This window comes from Heterodontus francisci, chromosome 7 (assembly GCF_036365525.1).
Source record: "Heterodontus francisci isolate sHetFra1 chromosome 7, sHetFra1.hap1, whole genome shotgun sequence".
Lineage (NCBI taxonomy): Eukaryota > Metazoa > Chordata > Chondrichthyes > Heterodontiformes > Heterodontidae > Heterodontus > Heterodontus francisci.
The window spans coordinates 74,610,808-74,634,401 of NC_090377.1; the positions used below are offsets into that span (position 1 = coordinate 74,610,808).

The 23,594-nt window shown below is 44.2% G+C and overlaps 1 protein-coding gene across 1 annotated transcript in view; it reads right to left on the bottom strand.

Moving 5' to 3' along the window:
- The window catches only part of dnah9l (dynein, axonemal, heavy polypeptide 9 like), a 563,466-nt gene that overhangs the window by 363,527 nt on the left and 176,345 nt on the right, over positions 1-23,594 (bottom strand). The window contains exons 33-38 of the mRNA XM_068036275.1: positions 23,427-23,587; positions 19,139-19,295; positions 18,522-18,667; positions 18,320-18,436; positions 15,599-15,737; positions 15,413-15,505 (exon numbers count right to left, since the gene is read on the bottom strand). Of these exons, the coding sequence (XP_067892376.1) occupies positions 15,413-15,505; positions 15,599-15,737; positions 18,320-18,436; positions 18,522-18,667; positions 19,139-19,295; positions 23,427-23,587 (813 nt within the window). The remainder of the gene's footprint in view (positions 1-15,412; positions 15,506-15,598; positions 15,738-18,319; positions 18,437-18,521; positions 18,668-19,138; positions 19,296-23,426; positions 23,588-23,594) is intronic.

The following is a 23,594-nucleotide window of genomic DNA, read 5'->3' on the forward strand; positions in this document are numbered from 1 at the left end:
AATCGAGGCATTGCTTGACCAGGAGCAGAAAGGTCAGAAAGCACAGGAATGATGGTTGAATGGGGCTTGCCGTGAATAAGGACGTGGGCAGCAAAGTTTTGGATGACCTCAAGTTCACAAAGAGTAGAATGTGGGAGGCCAGCCCAGAGTCTGTTGGAATAGTCAAGTCTAGAGGTAACAAAGGCATGGATGAGGGTTTCAGCAGTAGATGAGCTGAGGCAGGGGCGGTGTTGGTAACATTATGGTAGTGGAAATAGGTGATCTTAGTGGTGGCACTGATATGTGATCATCTTGGAGTCAAATATGACATCAAGGTTGCAATCAATCTTATTCAGCCCCAGAGAATTGCCAGGGAGAGGGATAGAGTCAGTAGCTAGGGAACAGATTTTGTAGTGGGGACCGAATACAATGACTTCAGGCTTCCCAATGTTAGGTTGGAGGAAATTTCTGCTCATCCAGTACTGGATGTCAGACAAGCAGTCTGATAATTTAGAAACGGTAGAGGAGTCGAGAGATGTGGTGGTGAAGTAGAATGGGGTATCGTCAACGTACATGTGAAAACTAAAGCTGTGTTTTCGGATGATGTCACCAAGGGGCAGCATGCCGATGAGAAATAGGAGGGGGCCAATGATAGATCCTTGAGGAACACCAGAGGTAATGGTAAGGGAGCAGGAAATGAAGGCATTGCACGTGATATTTTGCCTATAATTAGATAGATAAGAATGGAACCAGTGAGTGCCACGTGCTGGACGACAGAGGAGAGCCATTGAAGAAGGACGATATGGTCAACTGTATCAAAGGCAGCAAACAGATGGAAAAGAATAAGGAGGGTCCATCTACCTTTGTTGCAGTCACAAGGGATGTCATTTGCAACTTTGATAGGAGTTGGGGCAGATGGGATTTATCCTAGGATTCTCTGGGAAGGTAGGGAGGAGATTGCAGAGCCTTTGTCCTTGATCTTTATGTCGTCATTGTTGACAGGAATAGTGCCGGAAGACTGGAGGATAGCAAATGTTGTCCCCTTGTTCAAGAAGGGGAGTAGAGACAGCCCTGGTAATTATAGACCTGTGAGCCTTACTTCGGTTGTGGGTAAAATGTTGGAAAAGGTTATAAGAGACAGGATTTATAATCATCTTGAAAAGAATAAGTTCATTATCGATAGTCAGCACGGTTTTGTGACGGGTAGGTCGTGCCTCACAAACCTTATTGAGTTTTTCGAGAAGGTGACCAAACAGGTGGATGAGGGTAAAGCAGTGGATGTGGTGTATATGGATTTCAGTAAGGCGTTTGATAAGGTTCCCCATGGTAGGCTATTGCAGAAAATACGGAAGTATGGAGTTGAAGGTGATTTAGAGCATTGGATCAGAAATTGGCTAGCTGAAAGAAGACAGAGGGTGGTGGTTGATGGCAAATGTTCATCCTGGAGTTTAGTTACTAGTGGTGTACCGCAAGGATCTGTTTTGGGGCCACTGCTGTTTGTCATTTTTATAAATGACCTGGAAGAGGGTGTAGAAGGGTGGATTAGTAAATTTGCGGATGACACTAAGGTCGGTGGAGTTGTGGATAGTGCCGAAGGATGTTGTAGGGTTCAGAGGGACATAGATAGGCTGCAGAGCTGGGCTGAGAGATGGCAAATGGAGTTTAATGCGGAAAAGTGCGAGGTGATTCACTTTGGAAGGAGTAACAGGAATGCAGAGTACTGGGCTAATGGGAAGATTCTTGGTAGTGTAGATGAACAGAGAGATCTTGGTGTCCAGGTGCATAAATCCCTGAAGGTTGCTACCCAGGTTAATAGGGCTGTTAAGAAGGCATATGGTGTGTTAGCTTTTATTAGTAGGGGGATCGAGTTTCGGAGCCACGAGGTCATGCTGCAGCTGTACAAAACTCTGGTGAGACCGCACCTGGAGTATTGCATGCAGTTCTGGTCACCGCATTATAGGAAGGATGTGGAAGCTATGGAAAGGGTGCAGAGGAGATTTACTAGGATGTTGCCTGGTATGGAGGGAAGGTCTTACGAGGAAAGGCTGAGGGACTTGAGGTTGTTTTCGTTGGAGAGAAGGAGGAGGAGATGTGACTTAATAGAGACATATAAGATAATCAGAGGGTTAGATAGGGTGGATAGTGAAAGTCTTTTTCCTCGGATGGTGATGGCAAACACGAGGGGACATAGCTTTAAGTTGAGGGGTGATAGATATAGGACAGATGTCAGAGGTAGTTTCTTTACTCAGAGAGTAGTAGGGGTGTGGAACGCCCTGCCTGCAACAGTAGTAGACTCGCCAACTTTAAGGGCATTTAAGTGGTCATTGGATAGACATATGGATGAAAATGGAATAGTGTAGGTCAGATGGTTTCACAGGGCGGCGCAACATCGAGGGCCGAAGGGCCTGTACTGCGCTGTAATGTTCTAATTCTAATTCTAACTTGCTTCAGTACTGTGGCCGGGGTGGAATCCTGATTGGCAGGATTCAAACATGGAGTTTTGGGAAGATGTGCATGATTTTGGGACCTGACAAAGCAATCAAGGACTTTGGAGAGGAAAGGGAGGTTGGACATGGGGTGATAGCTTTCAAGGACAATGGGGTCAAGGGTTGGTTTTTTGAGGAGAGGGGTAATTTAACAATATCAGCCAACGTGGAGACCAAGAAGGGAGGTTGTGTGGGAACAGGATCGAGGGAGCAAGTGGTGGGGCTCATGGCTAAGGTGAGCTCAGAGAGGGCATGAGGGGAGATAAGAGAGTAACTGAAGAGAGATGTGAGTTCAGGGCTAGGGTAGGAGTGAACTTTAGAGAAAGTTTGGCCAGTGAGCTAGGGGAAGGGAGAGAAGAGGCAGAGGCAGCTGATCGGATGATCTCAATCCTAGTGACAAAGAAGTCTATGAGTTCCTCACCTTATTGTTGGAGGTGAGGGTGGAGGAGACAGGGAAGAGGGGTTTAAGAAGACAGTTTGTGATAGAGAAAAGTAGCTGGGGTGAAAGTGAGCAGTTTTACCGGACAAGAGCAGGACCCTATTGCTGTCTGATTGCCTATGCTAATGAGCTGAGTACCAGTCATGTAACTACATGCCAGTCTCCCTCTGCTACTGTTCCACCAAGAGACAAATCATGTAAATAGATAGCTCTGCACTGTATATACTTGTTAGCTGTTAATAAACCTGTTTGAGATCTTCAATCAACAGAACTCCATGCATCTCATTTATGTTACATCAGACAACATAAAAAGCATCTCATTACACCTATAGCACTTTATGTGGTCCCGTCAGACCTGGTGGTGAACGGCTAAACTAACTGTCTGCCATTTCCATTCATGTCCAAGGCTGTACCAGGGGGAAACGGCCAGGGTGAGAGAGAATAATGGTTTTTTTAGGCATCAAAGATGGAGGTGAGTGCGCGGTTGAGCAAATGAGTCACTACAGAAATGTTGTGGCAAACAGAGAGCCAAAGGCTACTCCGCTGGGATTGCAGGAACAAGCAGCAGCCTTTGGTGGTGGAGAGAGGGAGAGAGTGGGAAAGAGGTAGGAGAGAGGAGGGGGAGAGAGGGAAAGAGTGGGGAGAGAGTGAGGAGGGGGGGAGAGAAGGGGAAAGGGGGAAGAGCGGGAAGGGGAGAGAGAGGGGGAGGAGAGAGAGAGGAAGAGAGAGCGCGAGGGAGAGAGAGGGAGGGAGAGAGGGAGACGTTATATATTTGGTTCTTTATCCTGCCACCATAGAGTCTAGCCAGAGACTGTATTGTTTAAACATTAATATTTACTACATAATAACTATACACACTCCACACTAGTCTGTGTGTCTCCTTCAAAAACCACGCTGCAACTATTCTCGAGTCTCTCCCACATGATCTCTTACATCATCATGGTGGACGGTAATCTTTACATTCTCTCAAGATTAACCCTTTGATACCCTTATAGTAGATCTCCCCCCAAGTCTTTATCCCAATATATATTTACATACATTCACTTTTTTATTTGCATGTTATCCCATCTCCCCCAAGTCTCTGACTTCATAGATTCAACCTATCAGGAGGCTTCACAACCCTCCCTGATCTTGTTGTCAGATGTGGAAGATTGATAGTCTTTCTCTGATCCCTTGTTGCTTGACTTGGACGGCCTTCGTTGAGGTTTGTGGCATTCGGTGCTTTTTGAATTTTTGGTTCATCATCTGAGTCGTCTAAATGTGTGACCGATTGACATCTTTGATGTAAAGGAATAAGAGTTCTTCTATTTCTACGTATAGAACCTTCTTGAGTTTGTACTGGATAAGATCGCTGTTGATTCTTGTCTTTCTGGAATTGCATTTCATTTCCCTGGTGTTCATGTGTCTTCATTGGATTCCGAAGCCGGTGAGAAAGAGATGGGAGCAGACAGGAGGAGAGGAGGCCTGCTTCGGTCCAGGAGCTAAGAGCTTTCTGAGTTCAAACTCTCTGTGGCAAGTTCAAAAAAACCTGCATTAGCCAGTTAGTCATATGACCAGCTCACCTAACCAGTCCTGGCCTTTGTGGATTGTCTTGTCCTAGCAGATCTTGGAATACCTGGTGATCAAAGATCCATTGTGGGTTAAATTGGAGCAGGGAATAGCCCCTTTGTCCTTTCAAGTACTGTCTGTTAATATGCAAAGATGTATTTCCAGCCACTCTGGCAGCTCTTGTAATAGGCCCTCTCTCCTTCCCAGCAATAATTTGAAGTTTTAATGTCCATGTGGTGAAATTAATGTGCCTAATTCTTGGCAGGTAGGAGCCTGCATGACAGGTCCATTATTAGATATTTTCTGATCAGGTATATCATTTGTTGCGAAAACATCTTGTAAAACTCTGATGACTGCTTCAGTTGTTGTTGTGTACATCCGCTTAACTTCGATCCATCTTGAGAAGTAATCAACTATAATTAGGTAAGATCTTCCCTCAAAGAAGAATAAATCCATCGCCAACTGTTCCCATAGTCTAGTTGAGAATTGGGTCGAAAGTAATGGTTCTCTTTGCTCTTGTCTGTGTACCTGACAATTTTGTTGGACTTACTTCTTCCCAAATTCTCTATCCGTGTAGCACTCCTGTAGGAACTTGCTATATTTCTTTTTCTCGCTCTTGTAGTCTTTGATTGGCATGGCAGGCTGTGCTGTGTTGTGCGGGTTCTCTCCGCATTGTGCGGGCTCTCTGGCGGACTCCGGACTCTCTGCAATGCTCAGGTCAGGTTGGAAGACTCTCCCTCTGTTCTGTCTTCTGGATTCTTCTTGTTTATCTTCTTTAACTTTCTTTATAAGCTGAAGGTCAATACAAGTTCTTCTACTTAAGAGTGAGAACGCCTGATTGCTTTGGACACACAGTGTTTCTAATATCTGCTTTCCCTTATATTGAAGCTCTAACTTCCCCTTTATTTCAAATACAACACCTCCTGGGCTATGTAACTGAGTTTCTGTTGGTTGCAGAATGTGTGTGAATAGCCACGGCTCTTTATCTAACAGGACCATCAGACTTGCTCCGGTGTCAAGTTTGAAATTAGCACTATGTCCATTGACATATTTGTCTGCTGACCAAAATGTTTGTTTTGGATCATTGATCTCGCCCAGAAAATATTTCGATTGGTCTGCTGCAGGAGGTTATGGACCTTCATTTACCTCTCTATTCTTAACTACTTTTCCTTTAGAGGTTGAGGTAGTCGAGATTTTATTTTGGCACGTCTTACTGAAATGCCCTATTTTTCTGCAATAAAAGCATTCCGTTCTATTGGCGGGACTCTGTTCACCCCTGTGGGAAGGTTTTACACCACAGCGTTGGCAGGGCTTAAAGGTGTATTTCGCTTCCCCCACCCTTTTTTCCTGGTGCCTTTTGTCCAGCCCTCAGGTGAAGTAACTGGACAGTTGCAGAAGGTTTTCTGTACTGAGGTCATTTCTCATCTCGCAGAATTGGTCTGTTGTTACTGTGCAAATTGAAGTAGGAATCACAAGCGTTTAAGACTTCGTCGAATGTGGCTGATGTTTCATTGATACATTGTCTTGCTATTATATCATTAGCTACAGCCCAATTAAATAAAACAATATATTCACTTGCACTGTTTCGGACTTGCTATCCAATTTCGATGCAATTCTGTATCTGAGGAACCTTTTCTTCCATAGCACCCAGTTTTGAGTCTGATTGGATTCTTTGTAACTTTTGAAACTCTCTGGCACTCCTAAATTTTGATCCATTTTTAAAATTTTTATTGACTTTTTAGAGTGTTCCCCTTTCAGAAACTTTTTTTTTAAGGCTAGCTTGCTTTGATGGAGTATAGCAGGTGTTTGACAGTGTTCCCAGTTTGTTTTTTATGGCCTTCTGGAAAGGACTTCCCCTTCCTTTCAGCAGTTCACTGAAATGTTTACACAGCTGTCTAGTGTAATTGACAGAGCTGTTCAATAAACAGTTCAAGGGTTTTCCCCTTTGATTTTCTTTGCTAGAGTTTATTTATTTTGTTCAAGCTTGACTGCTTTAATGATTTATTTTCTTCAGCTTAGCTGCGTTAATGGAGACTGCTGTGTTCGGGGGTTTCCACACTTTTTTTCCTTCACTATCGGACTTTGCTTTTCAGTTTGCACGCTTTTCAGGGTTTTCCTGCTCTCCGCCCTCGCGTTCAGCCCGAGTGAGGGATCGGGTTTACCCTTTTTTTTCTCTCTCGCTCTCATTGAGACTATAGAAAATTAATTTTTTAAGTTCTTCGAAGGCTTTTTTTTAAACCGAGGTTTTTTGGTTGGCGGCACAATGACTCACCCGACTTGCTTTTCAGCCACGCTTCCATTCTTTGGAGCTTTTCTCTGCCTTCTAAGGTATGTACTTTGTTTTAAAGTTTCTTCTCTTCTGGCTGAAGGATGATTGTTGCTTGATATTTTTTCTTCTAGGTATAGGACTTCGATCCCAGCGCTGTTCACCATGTTATATATTTGGTTCTTTATGCTGCCACTGTATAGAGTTTAGCCAGAGAGGTTCTTAGACTGTATTGTTTAAACATTAACCTTTATTGTATCGTAACTATATACACTTCACACTCGCCTGTGTGTCTTCTCCAAAAGCCACACTTTAACTGTTCTCAAGTCTCTCCCACATGATCTCTTGCATCATCATTGTGGGCAGTAATCTTTACATTCTCTCAGGATTAACCCTTTTATACCCTTATACTGCAGGAGAGAGGGAGAGCAGGGGACAAACAAGAACAGTACTTTTGGGGCTGTCTGGAGAAAGGGTAGAAGTCAGAAGTAGCACTGGGGTGGTGGGTGGTGTGTGTGTGTGTGGTGGCAGGGGGGAGGCAGTGTGGCCAGGGGAATGAAGAAGGCAGCAGTACATGGGGATGGTGAGGGAAACTTGAACTAGTACTTTGGCGAAACTGGGTTTAGTTGGTGTGTTCGAAAGCCAAAAGGTAACTTTGAATTTTCATCTTAAAAAAAGAAAAAGGAAGCAAGTGTGAATTATCAAGATGTTCAAAAATAATCAGAATACACCAGTGTAAAACATTTCCAGGAAAGCACACCCATAGGTGCATCTAGAATTGCACTACCAGTTGAGGATGGCAACATTTAGAAGGACTGTTTTACAATTGTAAATTTGCTGCCTGCAGCCTTCTGTCCTTGGGCTGGATTTAGTGAACCCGTTGCAAGTCCCAGCGACGGACCCAGAAGCGGGCGCCATCGCCTCTTGTCACGTGTGCAGCCAGCCCACCGTAATCGTGTGGCAGGCGGCAAATTATCATAATGGAGGCACAGGGCCCAGCCAATTACATGACGGGGGCGGGATTCGAGGCGTTGAATACGGCATCAGATGACTGTTAAGCAGGTGCTGCTGCCATATTGAAAGTCCTGTCAGCTCTGCTTGCATTGCTGCGTTTGAGTCATTTGCTGTTTACTGCTGAGACTGGTGCTGGAACATAGGAGCAGGAGTAGGCCATTCAGCCCTTCAAGCCTGCTCTGCCATTCTAGGTCATAGCTGATAGTCTACCTCAAAGCCATATTCCCTACTATTCCCATATCCCTTGATATCATTAGCAACTAGAAATCTAGCAATCTCTGTCCTGAACTTATTCAGTGACTGAACTTCCACCACCCTCTGGACAGAGAATTCCAAAGATTCACCACCCTCTGAGTGAAGAAGTTCCTCCTCATCTCAGTCCTAAATGGCTTGCCCTTTTTCTGAGATTGTGTCCCCTGGTTCTAGACCCTACAGCCAGGAGAAACATCCTTTCTACATCTACCCTGTCTATCCCGTTAAGAATTTTGTAAGTTTCTTTGAGAAAGCCTCTCATTCTTCTAAACTCTAGAGAATACAGGCCTAGTCTCCTCAATCTCTCCTCATAGGACAATCCCACCATCCCAAGAATCAGTCTGGTAAACTTCCGCTGCACTCCCTCTATGGCAAGTATATCCTTCCTCAGGCAAGGGGACCAGAACTGCACACAATATTCCAGGTGCGGCCTCACCAATGCTCTATACAATTGAAGCAAGACTTCTTTGCTCCTGTACTCAAACCCTCTTGCGATAAAGTCTAACATACCGCTTGCCTTCCTAAGTGCTTGCTGCACCTGCATGCTAGTTTTCAGTGACTTATGAACAAGAGCACCTCGGTCCCTTTGGACATCAACACTTTCCAATCTCTCACCATTTAAGAAATACTCTGCACCTCTGTTCCCCCTACTAAAGTGGATAATCTCATACTTATCCACATTATATTCCATCTGCCATGTTCTTGCCCACTCACTCAACCTTTCTAAATACCCTTGAATCCTCTTTGCATCCTCCTCACAACTCACATGCCCACCAAGTTTTGTGTCACCACAAAGTTGGAAATATTACAATTGGTCCTCACATCCAAATCATTGACATAGATTGTGAACAGCTGGGGCCCAAGCACTGATCCTTGTGGTACCCCACTAGTCACAGCCTGCCAACCTGAGAATGACCCATTTATTCCTACTCTCTGTTTTCTGTTTGTTACCCAATCCTCAATCCATGCTAGAATATTACCCCCAATCCCACATGCTTTAATTTGGCTTAGTAACCACCTATGTGGGACTTTATCAAAAACCTTCTGAAAGTCCAAATACATCAAATTCACTGGTTCCCCCTTATCCACTCTGCTAGTAACATCCTCAAAAGTCTACTGGTTCCCCCTTATCCACTCTGCTAGTAACATCCTCAAAAGACTACTGGTTCCCCCTTATCCACTCTGCTAGTAACATCCTCAAAAGACTAACAAGTTTGTCAAACATGATTTCCCCTTCATAAATCCATGTTGACTCTTCCCAATCAGAGCATTATTTTCTAAGTGTCCAGTAATCACATCCTTTATCATAGATTCTAGTATTTTACCTACCACCTACGTCAGGTTAACGGGTCTGTAGTTCCCCGTTTTCTCTCTCCCTCCTTTCTTCAACACTGGGGGTTACATTTGCAACCTTCCAATCTGCAGGCACCCTTGCAGAATTTACAGAATTTTTGAAAGATGATCACCAATGCATCCACTATCTCTGCAGCCATCTCTTTCAGCACTCTAGGGTGAAGATCATTGGGTCCCGAGAATTTGTCAACTTTCCGTCCTATTAATTTCTCCAATACTATTTTTTTTACTAATCCTAATTTCTTTCAGTTCCTCATTCTCACTAGACCCTTGGATCTCAAGTATTTCAGGGAGACTTCTTGTATCTTTCTCCGTGAAGACAGACACAAAGTAATTATTTAGCTTCTCTGCCACTTCTCTGTTTTCCCATTATAAATTCTCCTATCTCTGCCTATAATGAACCCACATTTGTCCTTGCCAATTTTTTCCTTGTTACATACCGACAGAAGCTTTTACAATCCATATTTATATTTCTTGCCAGTTTACATTCATATTCTATTCTTTCTTTATTAATTTCTTGATCCTCCTTTGCTGGATTCTAAAATTCATCCAATCCTCCAGCTTATGACTTTTTTTTTGACAACTTTATAAGCCTCCCCCTTTGATCTAATACTATCTTTAACTTCCTTTGTTAGCCACGGCTGACTCACTTTCTTTTGCTTTAAAGGAATGTATGTTTTTTGAAAACCATGCATTAATTCCTTAAATATTGCCTGTCTACCATCAAACCTTTTAATGTATTTTTCCAATCCACCATGGCCAACTTGCTCCTCATACCTTCATAATTGACCTTGTTTAGATTTAAGACCCTAGTTTCAGATTGAACTGTATCTTTTCAAACTTAATGGAAAATTCTATCATACTATGGTCACTTTTCCCTAAAGGTTCTTTTACCACCAGATTATCAATTAGACCTTTCTCATTGCATAATACTAGATCCAAAATAACCTGTTCCCTAGTTGGTTCCTCACCACCACCCCCACCTGCCTGACAAGGAAGCTGCAGTATGGCACAGGCAAGACACTGGGTTCTCCCATGGTTTTGTCTCCCTCGAGATTCTCCTCCAGGCTGCAAGGGAAAGGCGGGAGGTCCTCTTCCCCAGCGATGACAAGAAGAGGTCCTCCCGCCTGACCAAGCAGGCCTGGATGGAGATTGCTGAGGAGGTCAGCAGCCATGGGGTCACCATCTGAAAATTGATCCAGTGCAGGAAGACAGTCAACGACCTCCTTCGGTCTGCCAATGTGAGTGCTGCACATCTCCCTCCTTCTTGGGGATTGCATGTGGCTATGCGGGAGGCTGCGCAACATTGTGGGGGAGGGGGTGGTGGGGGTGGGGGGAGGGGGAGGCATCGCAAAGGCACTTAGGCATCACTGCAACTTGCCAGCTGCATAGTTGCATCTTGGCCACAGGCCACCTTCTTTCACAGCTCACCCCCATTGCCACCCCATAGGGCTGGCATGGCAATGAGCTATATAGGAAACCCCAACAGGGGACGAGCGCTGCCACTAGAACACCTATTCTGTAGCTCTTCGTGTGAAGTCTGACTATCTCCCTCTTTCCACTTGCAGGACAAACAAGCTCATAACAACAGAGACCTCATGGACTGGTGGAGGAATTGCAGACATATGGCCTCTCTCAGCAGCTGAGAATGAAGCTCCGGAGTTAGCAGGGGCCCAGCGCAGCTGCTCAATAGCGGACGGTGACACTGAAGTTACATGCAAAAGATTGAGGATTGTCTTCAATCAACACCCAACGCACTTCTGGAGACCCACATCATGCATGGCTGGCATGATGAGGTCTGCACACCCTAACCCACACGTCCTTGTATTCTCTCACGCAGGTCGGCATCCACAGAAGATTCCATCAGAAGGAGGACAGCATTCAACCTTGGAGGAGAAGTAATCAGAGGATATACAGTCACATGATTCTCTTGCATCTTTCACCAGCACAGATACTTTCACCTGGGCGGGTATGCATTCAGTCATGAGCATCTGGCTAAGGCTGAGACAGCCAAGGCCTCTGACACTTGGAGGTCTGTGTGTGGACAGGCCTAAGCTGAGCCCCAGACTGATGATGAGCCTCTGGTGTCAACAGCACAAGGCATGCTGGAGTTGCGGAGAGAGGTAAGGCAATATCTGGCAGAGATGCCAGAGGCCATGCATAGTCCTGAGCAGATGATGGAGGAGTCCATCCATGCCACGAGTGCTGCCATGTCTCAGGCATATGTGTATGACTTCCTCCATCAAAAGGCTGGCGACCCTCATGAAGACCAGATCCCACAGATACACGCAGACCTGCACACCATTGCCTTGACCGTGAGCTCAATGCAGCAGTAGCAAGGCAAGAGAAGGACGAGGTGCCTGGAGTCTTCCCTTGTCCTTCTCTGGTCAGCAGGGAGGTTCAAGTGAGCCTTGAAAGGGAGGAGGAAAGGCTGACCTGCACAGCTGGGGGCCCCCCTCAGGGCTCTTTGAGTGTGGTCAGTGACTCCTAAGCCCCTCAGTCAGTGAGCCCAGCTCCAGTAGCTGTGACACCTGAGGAGAGTCCTGCAACTCTCCGGCAGCCAGGGTTCTCCAGGTTTCAGGCTTCAGGCAGCCAGAGAATGGCCACTGAAGTCATCCCAAGCCAAGGGGCAGCCTGCCAACAGCCCAGCTGCTAGCGCAGGGGTCACACGTCATAGAAGCATACAAAAACGTGTAAAGAAAATTACCTAGACACACTTTGGGTTTTACAGGTGTTTGATATGCCGTTTGTTTTCGGTTATAAGGTTTTTTCATTATTGAAGTTAACATTCATTATGGAATATGCTTATTCTTTCATGCCTTAATTGTGAGATGCTGACTTCACCCTTCTCCCTTAGTGGGCTGTCAGTGTAGGCACAGCCCTCCTTTGGTAAGCGTCTCACATGGGCCAGAGCTGGGTGATAGGCACAGAACACAAATGTAAAGGAGGCGACAGAGTGCATTGAGGCAAGCCTTTATTGAGTTCACTCTAAGAGGCCATTGTGGTGGCTGGAAGTGGGTAAGTATGAGACTGTTTCTTGCCTCCTTGGCCCGTTGCTCAATGTGCCTGGCCTCCAGTGCAAGGGGTTCAAGATCCAGTGCTGCCTGCTCAGTAGCCTCCTCCATATCCTCCTCATCAGATGAGGACTGGTGATCAATCATGTCCTCTTCATGCCAGGCCTCCCCCCTCTGCAATGTTAGATTGTGCACAGCACAGCAGATCATCCCACATTACATGAGACCCTCGCTGAGGCATACTGCAGGGCTCAGCTGGATTGATCCAGGCACCAGAATCTCATCTTCAGCAGCCCACTGGCCTGCTCAATGGTAATTTTGGTGGGCCCATGGCAGCTGTTGTATCTCTGCTCTGCTGCAGTGTGAGGGTTTCTCACAGGCGTCAGTAGCCATGTCTTCAATAAGTAGCCCTTGTCCCCGAGAATCCATCCCTGAAGGTGAGCAGGAGGCCTTAAAAGCTGTGGCACCTGGGACTGTTGAAGTATGTAGGCGTTGTGGCTGCTTCCCGGGAAGTGGGAACAAACTTGCAGGAAACGCTTTCGATGTTCGCAGACCAGTTGAAAGTTGATTGAATGGAAACCCTTCTTGTTGATGAAGGCAGCTGGCTGGTCCATTGCAGCCTTGATGGCCACTTGTGTGCAATCTATCACACCTAGCACCCAGGGGAATCCAACGATGGCCCAGAATCCAATGGCCCTCATGACCTGGCAGGGTTGGTCCGGTAGCATACATAGTCGTCGCCCTCTTGAACATGGCATTGGTCACCTCCTTGATGCAACTGTGGGGCTCTGCCTGGGATACCCCACACATCTCCCCAGTGACCCCTGGAAAGATCCAGATATGTAAAAATTGATTGCCACTGTAATCTTCATGGCTACTGGCATAGGGTGACCACCAAACCCCACAGGTCGCAACTCATCCTAGAGCATAGCACATAAGTCAGTGACGGCCTCCGTGAAGAGCCGCAGTCATCGCTGACAATGCCACTTGGACGTTTGGAGGTAGCTGATCTGAGTCCGGTACATTTTCTGGTGCAGGTGCACCCTTCTTGGCATGGCCAGCTGCTGTTGCTCTCATCATGGAGCTTCACGGGCAGGCGCAGCTGCCTCCTGTCCCTCCTTCCATCAGAGGCACTGCATCATGTCATAGGGGTCCACAAAGACAGGGCATATGAGACCCACGCCAGGTGATCAGCAGGTCTCCAGAGCCCAGTCCTTACAGAGACAAAGTTTTCTTGGCATATTTGCCTTTGCTACTCCTTTTGGCTTACAATCGATGGCCATCAGTGCCACCCTTGGTGATAGCCAACCCTCTCACTCGATAGTATGGCCACCCGACCCTCTCACCCAGTAGTATCTCCACCTGTGCCAACTACCCCAGACCAAGCCCACCCGTGAAAAGCTCACAACACTGCAGGCTGACAATGGCCTCTGCTCCCCCTCTTCCCCTATCTGGTGCTGGTCATGGCCACCTTCCCATTGCAGCACTGAGACCTTGCCACCACCTTTCAATGGTTGGGAATCCGAAGGCATGTGAGGGCTGCCTGTCATCCGCTTAATCCCAAGCCTCCCACTGAATTTCTTTCAGCTGCATGCAAATGTATTATAACTAACTGTTCTATAATTTAACTGGTATCGAGCTTTCCCGCCACTGACTAAATCCACAAACAACGTCAGATTTCCGGGTGATCGCGACCAACCCTATTCTCAGGCCCCCCAGGTCTCCATTCCCACTCCAAACAGCCTCACTAAAGTCAGCCCCTTGTGTGCTGTGAAATTCAATATTCATTGTAGATTACAAAATATGAGAAGATGTTCATAATGTGCAAAAATCAAAAGTTTCTGAGGGCAGCAGCATACCCCAACACTCCTCATAGGAAATAAATGTTATACTCTCATGTACTTATGAAAGAATGTTGGGAAAATTCACATCTAAAATTATGGTCTCATATGCACACTACCGTTTGTGGATTTAACTGTTTTCATATAAAAGCTTATTTTTAGGGGCACTTTTGAGCTATCAGCTTCTTTGCAGCTGTTGGTCAGTTTATGTAAATTCTCTAGATTGGGATGTATGGTGATATGAATTATGGCCCACAATAATTAATCTTGTAGACTCTCCAAAGGTTTGGACAAACTCCACTATTTTAGTTGGACTGGCTTATTCACAACTCCAACAATGTGTAACATTGGCTTGGATTCTGTGGTGGTATAGACAGTGAGACCATCAGCATTCACTGTCTTTACTCCACTGATACTGACAGTAACTTTGGCAGTCCGCACACACGCAGAATAATGTGAAATCCAAAAGTGATTCTACGCTCCTCCAGAGGACATGCTGTTGAGGTCCTCTTAGACTCTAATCAATGGAAATCTATGACCTGACGAGAACTTCCATTCTTACACGGTTAGTCTCACTGTAAAAATCCTTGAAAAAGTTACATATTATTGAATGAGATGTACCTGGACTTTAGCAGTGTACTAACTTTATAATTACTGCTAAATACCCTCATTGGCCCTGAAAAGCTATTTTTATATTCACGGAATGTCAAATTTCTCCATTAAGATAAAAAAAATCCACATTTTTAAAAATAATTTTTAAAGTTAATTTTTATTCAATCCGATCATGAATTATTAATTTCCTGGTCTGAAATTTTAAACTAAAAGTAACAGGATTCATTGCTTTCAACTTCTTGGTTTGCTGTCTATGAGAATAAATCATTATGATTGGCTGTTTACCCTGCTTGCTGACAACACTGCTGCTGCATGCCTGGAGATCCTCTTTACTTGGCACCAGATTCAAACTGCCATCAGATAAGGGAGAGTCTGCACCACAAGATAGCTAGATCTTTGTGGGCAGCTTACTTCAAGGTCAGCAGCGAACACCGTTGCTTTGCTGCTGTCTGAAAAATCCAGGTCAATAACTCCCACAGTATATCTATACAGAACACATCAAGCCATTCTTAACCCTCCGCCATTATACCACAATTTCTATCTCAAGGTCACATGGAGGTCAGAACTGATCTCTTAAACCGACATCTAAAACTACAACTTCTAATTACCTGTTCCTCAGGCCTGTTTCGATCTCCTCTCTTCAGAGAGCCAGCAACCACTAATACAGATTTTATAGCTCTCAGGCCCCAGTCATAATGGTCCTACAAGATGATAAGAGTTTAAATAGGAAGCAAATCAATGAAGAAAAAATAGATGTTTGATAAGAATGCTTTCCTTTCTAGCATCTACATTACCTGCTTTGACAGCAGCTCACGGCAAAGTGTGTAGAGACTTATAAATTTTCTGGCAAGCAGCCTAGCATCTATAAATCCCTCTGCCACCAACATTATTTCACAGATCAGCTCAAAGTCTGGAATCACCATTGCACAAGGTCTGACAAATGTAAAAAATTTAAATTATAAAAGACACATTAAAAAAGATGGAAATAACCAACCATTTTTCATGAAACTCCGATCTCTCTTTAACCTTTCCAAGGCCTTTGATCATTCCATCCTTCTTCCAACTGCTCTCCATTGTGACATTTTTCTCTCCTGGATCTGGTCATACTTGCTGTGATGCAGGTATTACATTGTCTTTAACAGCTTTGCCTACATAATCACCTCTGGTCTCCCTTGGAGTACATTCTTGGTTCTCTTATCTTGACCATTTTAAGTTTTCCCTTGCAACATCTGCAGAATATTTTTGCCTTCTCTACTGGGATGGTAATCTAGTGGGTTGGATCACATGCCCAAAATAAAACCCCCTCAGATTTTATTACATTGATATTACTGGAATGTAAATCAGGTGGGTTCTATAAAGGGCTCATGACGGCAACACCTTAGCCCTTATCAAAGGCACCCCACCTGGCTGTATTTTCCACCATCTGCCCCACTCATTGCCACTGTAGCCGTGTGGCTCTCATAACTAACTCACACTTTGAACTCTCATCCTATGTCTCCGTAATCTTCTCCTCAAAGCAATTCACCTTGTTACCATTCACCCACCCCCTCCCCAAACTACCCCACTTGCCTCGCCTTTAAAATCCTTATTCTCTACCATGCCCCCAAAGCCCTTCCCACATTTGTCATGAAAATACTCTCCCTACTTTCCTCTCAGCCTCTACACAGAGGGCTGGATTTTCAGAGCTCGACGCCGACTTCAGTGGCGAGCTCAAAAAAAGGCGGCCCGCCCATGCGGGCCGCACACCAAAGAACCACCATAATCTTAAGCACGGCAACTCATTTAAATAGCCAAGGCAGCCCACACCCCCCAAACACGTAGGGGGTGGGGGGAGGTGGGGGGAGGTGGGGGGGGGTTGGGCTGTCCATTTATGGCAATGGCGTCAGCTGCTTGTGCGCAGGCGCTGATGCCATTTTTAAAGGGCAGACAGCCCTGCCAGCTTAAATATTTAAAGACATATTCAATAAAATTAAATAAATACATTTCTTTTGCCCCTCTCCCACCCCCCCATAACAATTACATTAACTATTTTCCCTTCCCCCTCAAAACACTTACCTTTAACATCTGGCCTTCCCCCCACCCCCCCCCCAAACTGCACAAAGTTTAAAGTATGACCCTATCATACCCTACACCCACGATGTTTATTTAACCCCGTTTCCCCCCATCCATGCTGATAAACCTACCTCACCCACCCTCCCCCACCAGTGTTGCGTCCCGTTTCCCTGGACGGAAAACCGAAGGCGCAGGAGTGCCGGCCGCCATGCCGAAGATCGCTGCGGGCCCTCAAGATCTGAGGTAAGCATATGTAAATGCATTCATTTTATTAATTTGAATATGGTGATTGTGGTCCCTTTGCCGAGTGGCGGAGGCGGTGGTGCTGGGGGATGGGGGGGTTGCCACAGTGCCTCGCTACCACCAGGAGGATCGGGCCAAGTCCTGCCAGCGTCGAGTTCCATGGCGGGCCTCATCTGGAGCCATCTTCAGGCAGCCCCTGCCATGGATCCCGACGTTGAGGGTTGCTTAATATCCAGCCCAGAGTCTATCATCCTTGGAGATTTCAATCTCTATCTCAACTTACAGTGTCATCACTCTTCCATCCCTCCTATTCTGCCTTAGTTTCTGTATGTGTATAAACTCCTCCTCTCCATGTTCATGGTTCATGGCCACCTTCCTGACTTTGGTTTGTTATGAGCCCTCTTTGCTCCCATTGTTTGAATCACAGACAAGGCTGTCACAAACCAATTCCTTGTATCCATCTCCCCACTTTCTCTCGCCAGCTTCAACCAAAAAGTAAAAACAGAAAAAGTGATAATGGGTTCGAATCATATTCCACGAAGGCCTAGTAATAGTTTTGCGAGTTGAATGTAACATCGACATTACTTCTCTTGACTGTAGTCTTCCCCTTTGATTAATTATAATTTCAACTGATAGATTCCTACTATTATTTGTTGGACATGGTGGAAATTTTATACCTGAGCTACATCACAGATTTACATCTGCCACCCAAAGGAATTGCTTCCAATCATCACTAATGAGGAAATCATACCCAATATTGTGTACCCATGGAACAAAAGTGAAATGTGTTAAATATATTAGATAAAGTAGAACATTATGGAGAAATATTAAATGAGTTCTATATTTCTGTTCAATGTTGCATAACATAATGCATCGTATTTTCTTTAGGAAACAAAATAATCCTATGATGCACACACACATTATTTCCGAACATAGAATATTCAACTTCAGCATATTACAAATAAATTTTAGGAATTTATAAAGTTCTAATAAAAATATGCTGAATTGATCCATCTTAGAGTTCACACATTTAGTAACTATGACCTTGGTTTAATGAAAGGCTTCATAGGTTGGTTAATGGAGAAGAGGATATTCGACATTAGGCCGAAGCCTTCTCAGTCATTGTTCTATCTTCTAGTAAAATATCGTAGAATTTCAGAAAAGAAGGTAACACTTTTATAGAACACATTACACTTACTAGCTCAATGATAGCTACATACCTAAAGAGGGCTTTAAGGTTTTCTGGAAGCTCTGCTCTCCCAGCATATCCAGGATTTAGGGTAATAAATATACCAACAGAAGTTTTCAGTTCAATAACTTCTCCTAGAAAATAAAATCTATTGATCCAAAAAGCACATTAGTACAAAATTGAGATCAATGGATCTTCGATTTAAAAGATTAGGTACATGAAACACTGCATACCGGTTTTTCTTGTTTCTAATTGCATCTTGAATGGTCTTGACTTGTACAGCTACAACTGAAAGAACTTCCACTGAAATACGGTTGAATTCATCAAAGCATCCCCATACTCCTGTTTGTGCAAGACCTTTATATATATTTCCTATGGACTATATTGTACAAAACATGTTTAAAAACATACAAAGAACAATCACTCTCGAGTCATAACAAATACAGAATTAATTTTTTTTTAGAATAATCATAGCTACAAGCAAGAAAAATAGAAGTATCGGGAGAACTACATGTTATATACCATGGAGTACCCTTGTCTCTGAGGTTGTGGAGTCAAGTCTCACTTCAGAGTAGGGAGGGGTTTTTGAGAAAGAACCCTTTTCTGCAGTGAGTGGTAATGAACTGGAACTTACTGCCTACAAAGGGAGTGGATGTGGAGATGAAAGATTTCAAAAGGTAATTGGATAGGCACTTGAGGGAAATAAACTTGCAGGACTACAGGGATAGAGTGGGGAATGGGACTGACTGGATTGCTTTACAGAGAGCTGGCATGAACTCGATGGGCCAAATGGCCTCCTTCTGTGCCATTATGACTCTATGAATTATATTGCAGAAATGCACATTGTTACCTTGTAATCCATCTGTTCAGAGCAGTTGAAAACGTATACCATAATGCCCAGAGACCGCCCCAAATCTTTGGTGGTCTCAGTTTTACCCGTCCCAGCAGGTCCTGATGGTGCTCCACTCATTGTTAAATGTAAAGATTGAGTCAAGGTAATGTAACATCTGTAGAACCATTAAAATCGCAATCAGCAGCAATCAATAGCGTAAATGCAAAGCTGAACTATATGGCAGAAAAGCAGTGTACAAATCAGAGGAAGTTGTGCTCAAACTGTAATTCTGTGGTCTGACCACATGAGTACAGTGGCCAATACTGGTCATTGTGCTGCAGTGAAGATATTTAAGCCCAGAAGGTGGTTCAAAGATAAACCATGAGACTGATCTCCGATGGCCAAGTCACAAGAAAATACTAAAAAAGATTTTTTTTTTGGGGGGGGGTGGTGGGGGGGAAAGGTTTTATCCTTGAAAGAAGGTAAATTTTATTACAGAATTAAGAGATAAATTGTATGGAAAAGGCAATCTCAAAAAACACAGACTAAACTGTGACAATAGGGACAAGGAAGCATCAGTTTAGAGCAGCAAACGACAAATTTCAAACTAATGTCTGGAAACTTATCACAAATAACCAAGACGTGGAATGGAGTTTTGGGTACAGAAATGAAGATGAAAAGATTAAAATCATTTGAACAGTTAGATTTAATGAAGGGGCACTGTACAATGAGCTGAAATGGTTGTCTTCATCTGGAGCTATCTTGTGAACATGTATCAGGAGTGGTATAGTAGTTAAATACATCACTGATGTATTATAAGCCCAAATCAGGTCAGGGTGGTGAAGTGTCTGTTAACCTCACAGCCTGATTTCAGGCAGGATTGCACAGGAAAATCCTGCTATTAAGTGTTAAATGCTAATATCATTAATAGCATTTTCTAGGTTATTGTTTCCAATATTTCTGCAAGACTTACTATAAATTGAAACATCTGTACACCCCACCCTCCAATTACTTTGAGGAATATGAATATTCTACATTTCTGAGCCACCTTTATGGTTTGGTCCCCAGATGATTTTTCTACCTATCCCATCTCTTTCATTGATTCTGCATAATCCACAATACAATATTTGCTCATGATTTATATTACTAAATTGGTTCTGATGTTTCTGAAATATATAGGCCCATAGTTTGCTGTCAGTGGAAAAGGAATAACCGTTCACCTCCCTCACAGTTGCCACAGAGTTTCTGTGGGCCTCGGGGTACAGACTTACTCTAATCCGGTGCCCTCAATAGGGGGTCTGTGGCATCTGTGAGCCGGACAAAAGACAACAAGGATTTAACATAAGAACATAAGAAATAGCAGCGGGAGTAGGCCATTCAACCACTCGAGCCTACTCTGCCATTCAATAAAATCATGGCTGATCTGATTGTGGCCTTAATTCCACTTTCCTGCCAGGACCTCATAATCCTTGACTCCCTTGTCAATCAAAAACCTGTCCAACTCAGCCTTGAATATATCCAATGACCCAGCCTCCACTGCTCGCTGGGGAAGAGAATTCCAAACACTAACGACTCTCTGAGAGAAGAAATTCCTCCTCATCTCTGTCTTAATTGGGAGACCCTTAATTTGAAACTGTGCCCCCTAGTTCTAGATTCCCCCACGAGGGGAAATAATTTCCAACCAATCAGATTAAAAATTCCTCACTAGCACATGAAGAGTCTAAACCAGGAAGTATAAAGCAAGAGATATTTTTTAAAAATGGTGTACAGGAAACAAAATAAAGATTGGGATTAAGGGAGAGGGATGAGAGACAGACAGAAAAAGTAAAAATAATTTTTAAAAAGATCTCCAACACTAATTTTCTTCTGAGGGAATTCGACTCCGCACCTGTGAAATTAAATTGTTAGGCCAGAGAGATTGTTCAGCAGTAATTATCACTTATCACACTGTTGAAAACTCACTTCCTCCTTGATGCACCAGTCTTAACTTTTTCAGCCATTTTTAACATAAAACCAGTGCCCAAATACCCTAAGTTCATGCCATTGCAGTCATTTCAATGCTAAGTGTATCGGCGTGGACTGCAACAGTGGGCCTTGCCGAGGAGCAGGTTATCTCTGACAGCAATTTCTGGATTTGTGCATTTAACTGCGCATATGCAGGCGGCAGAAGTTGCTGTCCATTTTAGCCTGTTATAACAGTGCGCCCTGTTTGTCTCATCATTATTCTTACCCCAAAATCTGGTCCAACATGAGACAGCAAACAGAATAATACTCATCAAGACCTATGTTATGTTTAAATCAACTCAATATGTACCTCCTAGGAACCTGGCACTGATAGAAGGGACCAATTTAATTGTCAATATTAGTAAATATTTGCAGTACTCTTATTCATTAAATACTTAGGATACATAGTTATCAGGTTTGCCAGTTCTTATTTTCAGTATTTATTAACTTAGCAATTTAAACAGAAATTGAGTAGATGTAAACATAGAAGAGATAGAAAATGGAATAATGTGAAAGTATCCTCTCCCTTATTGCTTTATTAATGGGGTTAGGAGAATCTAGATTAAATTCAACAACTGTAAAGCTGCACAATAAAAACAGGGATAGCACAGAAGGCTATGGTTGGGCATTTCATCAAACTGCTGTTGCTCCACTGCCATAACTCAACGGAAGTGCACCAGAAACTCTTTTTACAAACACTTAATAAAAAGTCTCTGCTGCGAGGTTATGGCAGCAGAGCAATAGCAGCTCTGAGGAACCTATGGGCTCATGAAATGCATACCTCATGAGAAAACGTGGGAAACTACTAAAGACATTGAAGAATGAAACACGAAAAAATACTGTCACACAAATGGAATATTATTATAAACAAAGTATCACAAAGCACTATGGAAATCTACATTCTTCACAATAACATTGCATAGACATCTTAGTCTGGAGACTGGTATACACCAGCTTTTGAAAGTAGATGGCCCTGTTATGTTCTTGTTCTATTCAAATATTTTTCAATCATGCATTATTGTCTTTGGCAGATTAATAATTTCTAAGAAAATATCTGATAAAAATACCACTAAGTTGCATAGAGTGAAAAGAAAAAAATAGCATAATGTGTATTCAACATTATATTCCAGTGAACACATGAGAAAAAAATTACTTCTCAAGGAAGCTGCCTAATAATTGTACTATATACCTCTGGACCATGCTATGTGAAAATAGAAATCACTTTTCATGACCGATGCATAACTCAGGACTTTGATGTCTTTATACTGGCAGCTGAGGAAGTCAATACTCAAACCCACATGGGCCGGAATTTTATGGCCCCCAAACGAGCAGGCTGGAGGCGGGGGGGAGGGGGTAAAATCAAGTGGAAGGTAGGGAGTCTGTTGCCGACCCCCTCCTGTCCCCACTGCAATTTTTCACAGGGTAGCAGCGGCAAGAAATGGCCCACCCACCCCAGGCCAATCAAGGTCCTTAAGTGGCCAACTAACTGACACTTAAGGGCCTCTGCCTGCCGCCGTGGATATTTTACCCTTGGCTGGCGGGCAGCTGAGGCCTCAAAAAGCCTGCCTGATGAAACCAGGCAGCCTTCTTGTGGGCTGGTGGGGGGCCCTCCTGACGGGGCACCCTGTGCGCCATGGAGAGCTGCCCCCAAAGCCTCAACCATCTCCAAAGCCCCAACTGCTCCAAAAGCATTACACTCCCCCCGCCCATTAACCAAGCCCCCTTGCCTCGCCGGGACCCGATCGATTGTCCCTGGAAAGGCCCTAAAAACTTACCTTCATTCTGGGGTTGTCCTTCATCTTGTTTCTGATGGATTGGTATAGTCGCAGCAGTGGCCACCGCTCCCGATGGGGCTGCTGGGACTAAGAGCTGCTGGCCCGCTGATTGATCAGCAGCTCCATTACGCAGGGCCTCCAGCCTCAAGTAGGTGGAAGTCCCTCCCAAGACCAATTCAGGGCCTGGGGTGCAAATAATCCCGGTCTGGCTCCCCAAGCCCAGCGGAGGCAAGCTCGCCACCGACTTTTCGGCCGGTGGGCGGGGCCTCTGCTCAACGAAACGCTCCGGCCATGGTATCTGATAAATTATGAAGAGAAATATAAAAAAGACTTTTTTTTTGATTTTTGAAAATAGTAAATTGTACAAGTGACCTGTCATTAAACAGTCATAGTCCTGGCTTTGCAAATGTTCAAATAGCAAATTATTTCAAGTTTTCAACTTAATGTGCTTTGACACAAGAATCTATGAACACTAAAACTCTTCAAACAGCTGGTAAAACAATTAAATGAATCAATACAGGGCTCACCTGTCAGTCAGAGGAGTAATTACCAATCGAGGTGTATTACCAAGGTACTCGTATGAATACTGAAATTGAGCATCACAGATATTAACAAAGCAGTGTCTTTGGTTATCATCCCATCTGTGTCGTAGTTGCGATAGCCAGGCAAATGCCTGACTATTAGTGACCTAGCAA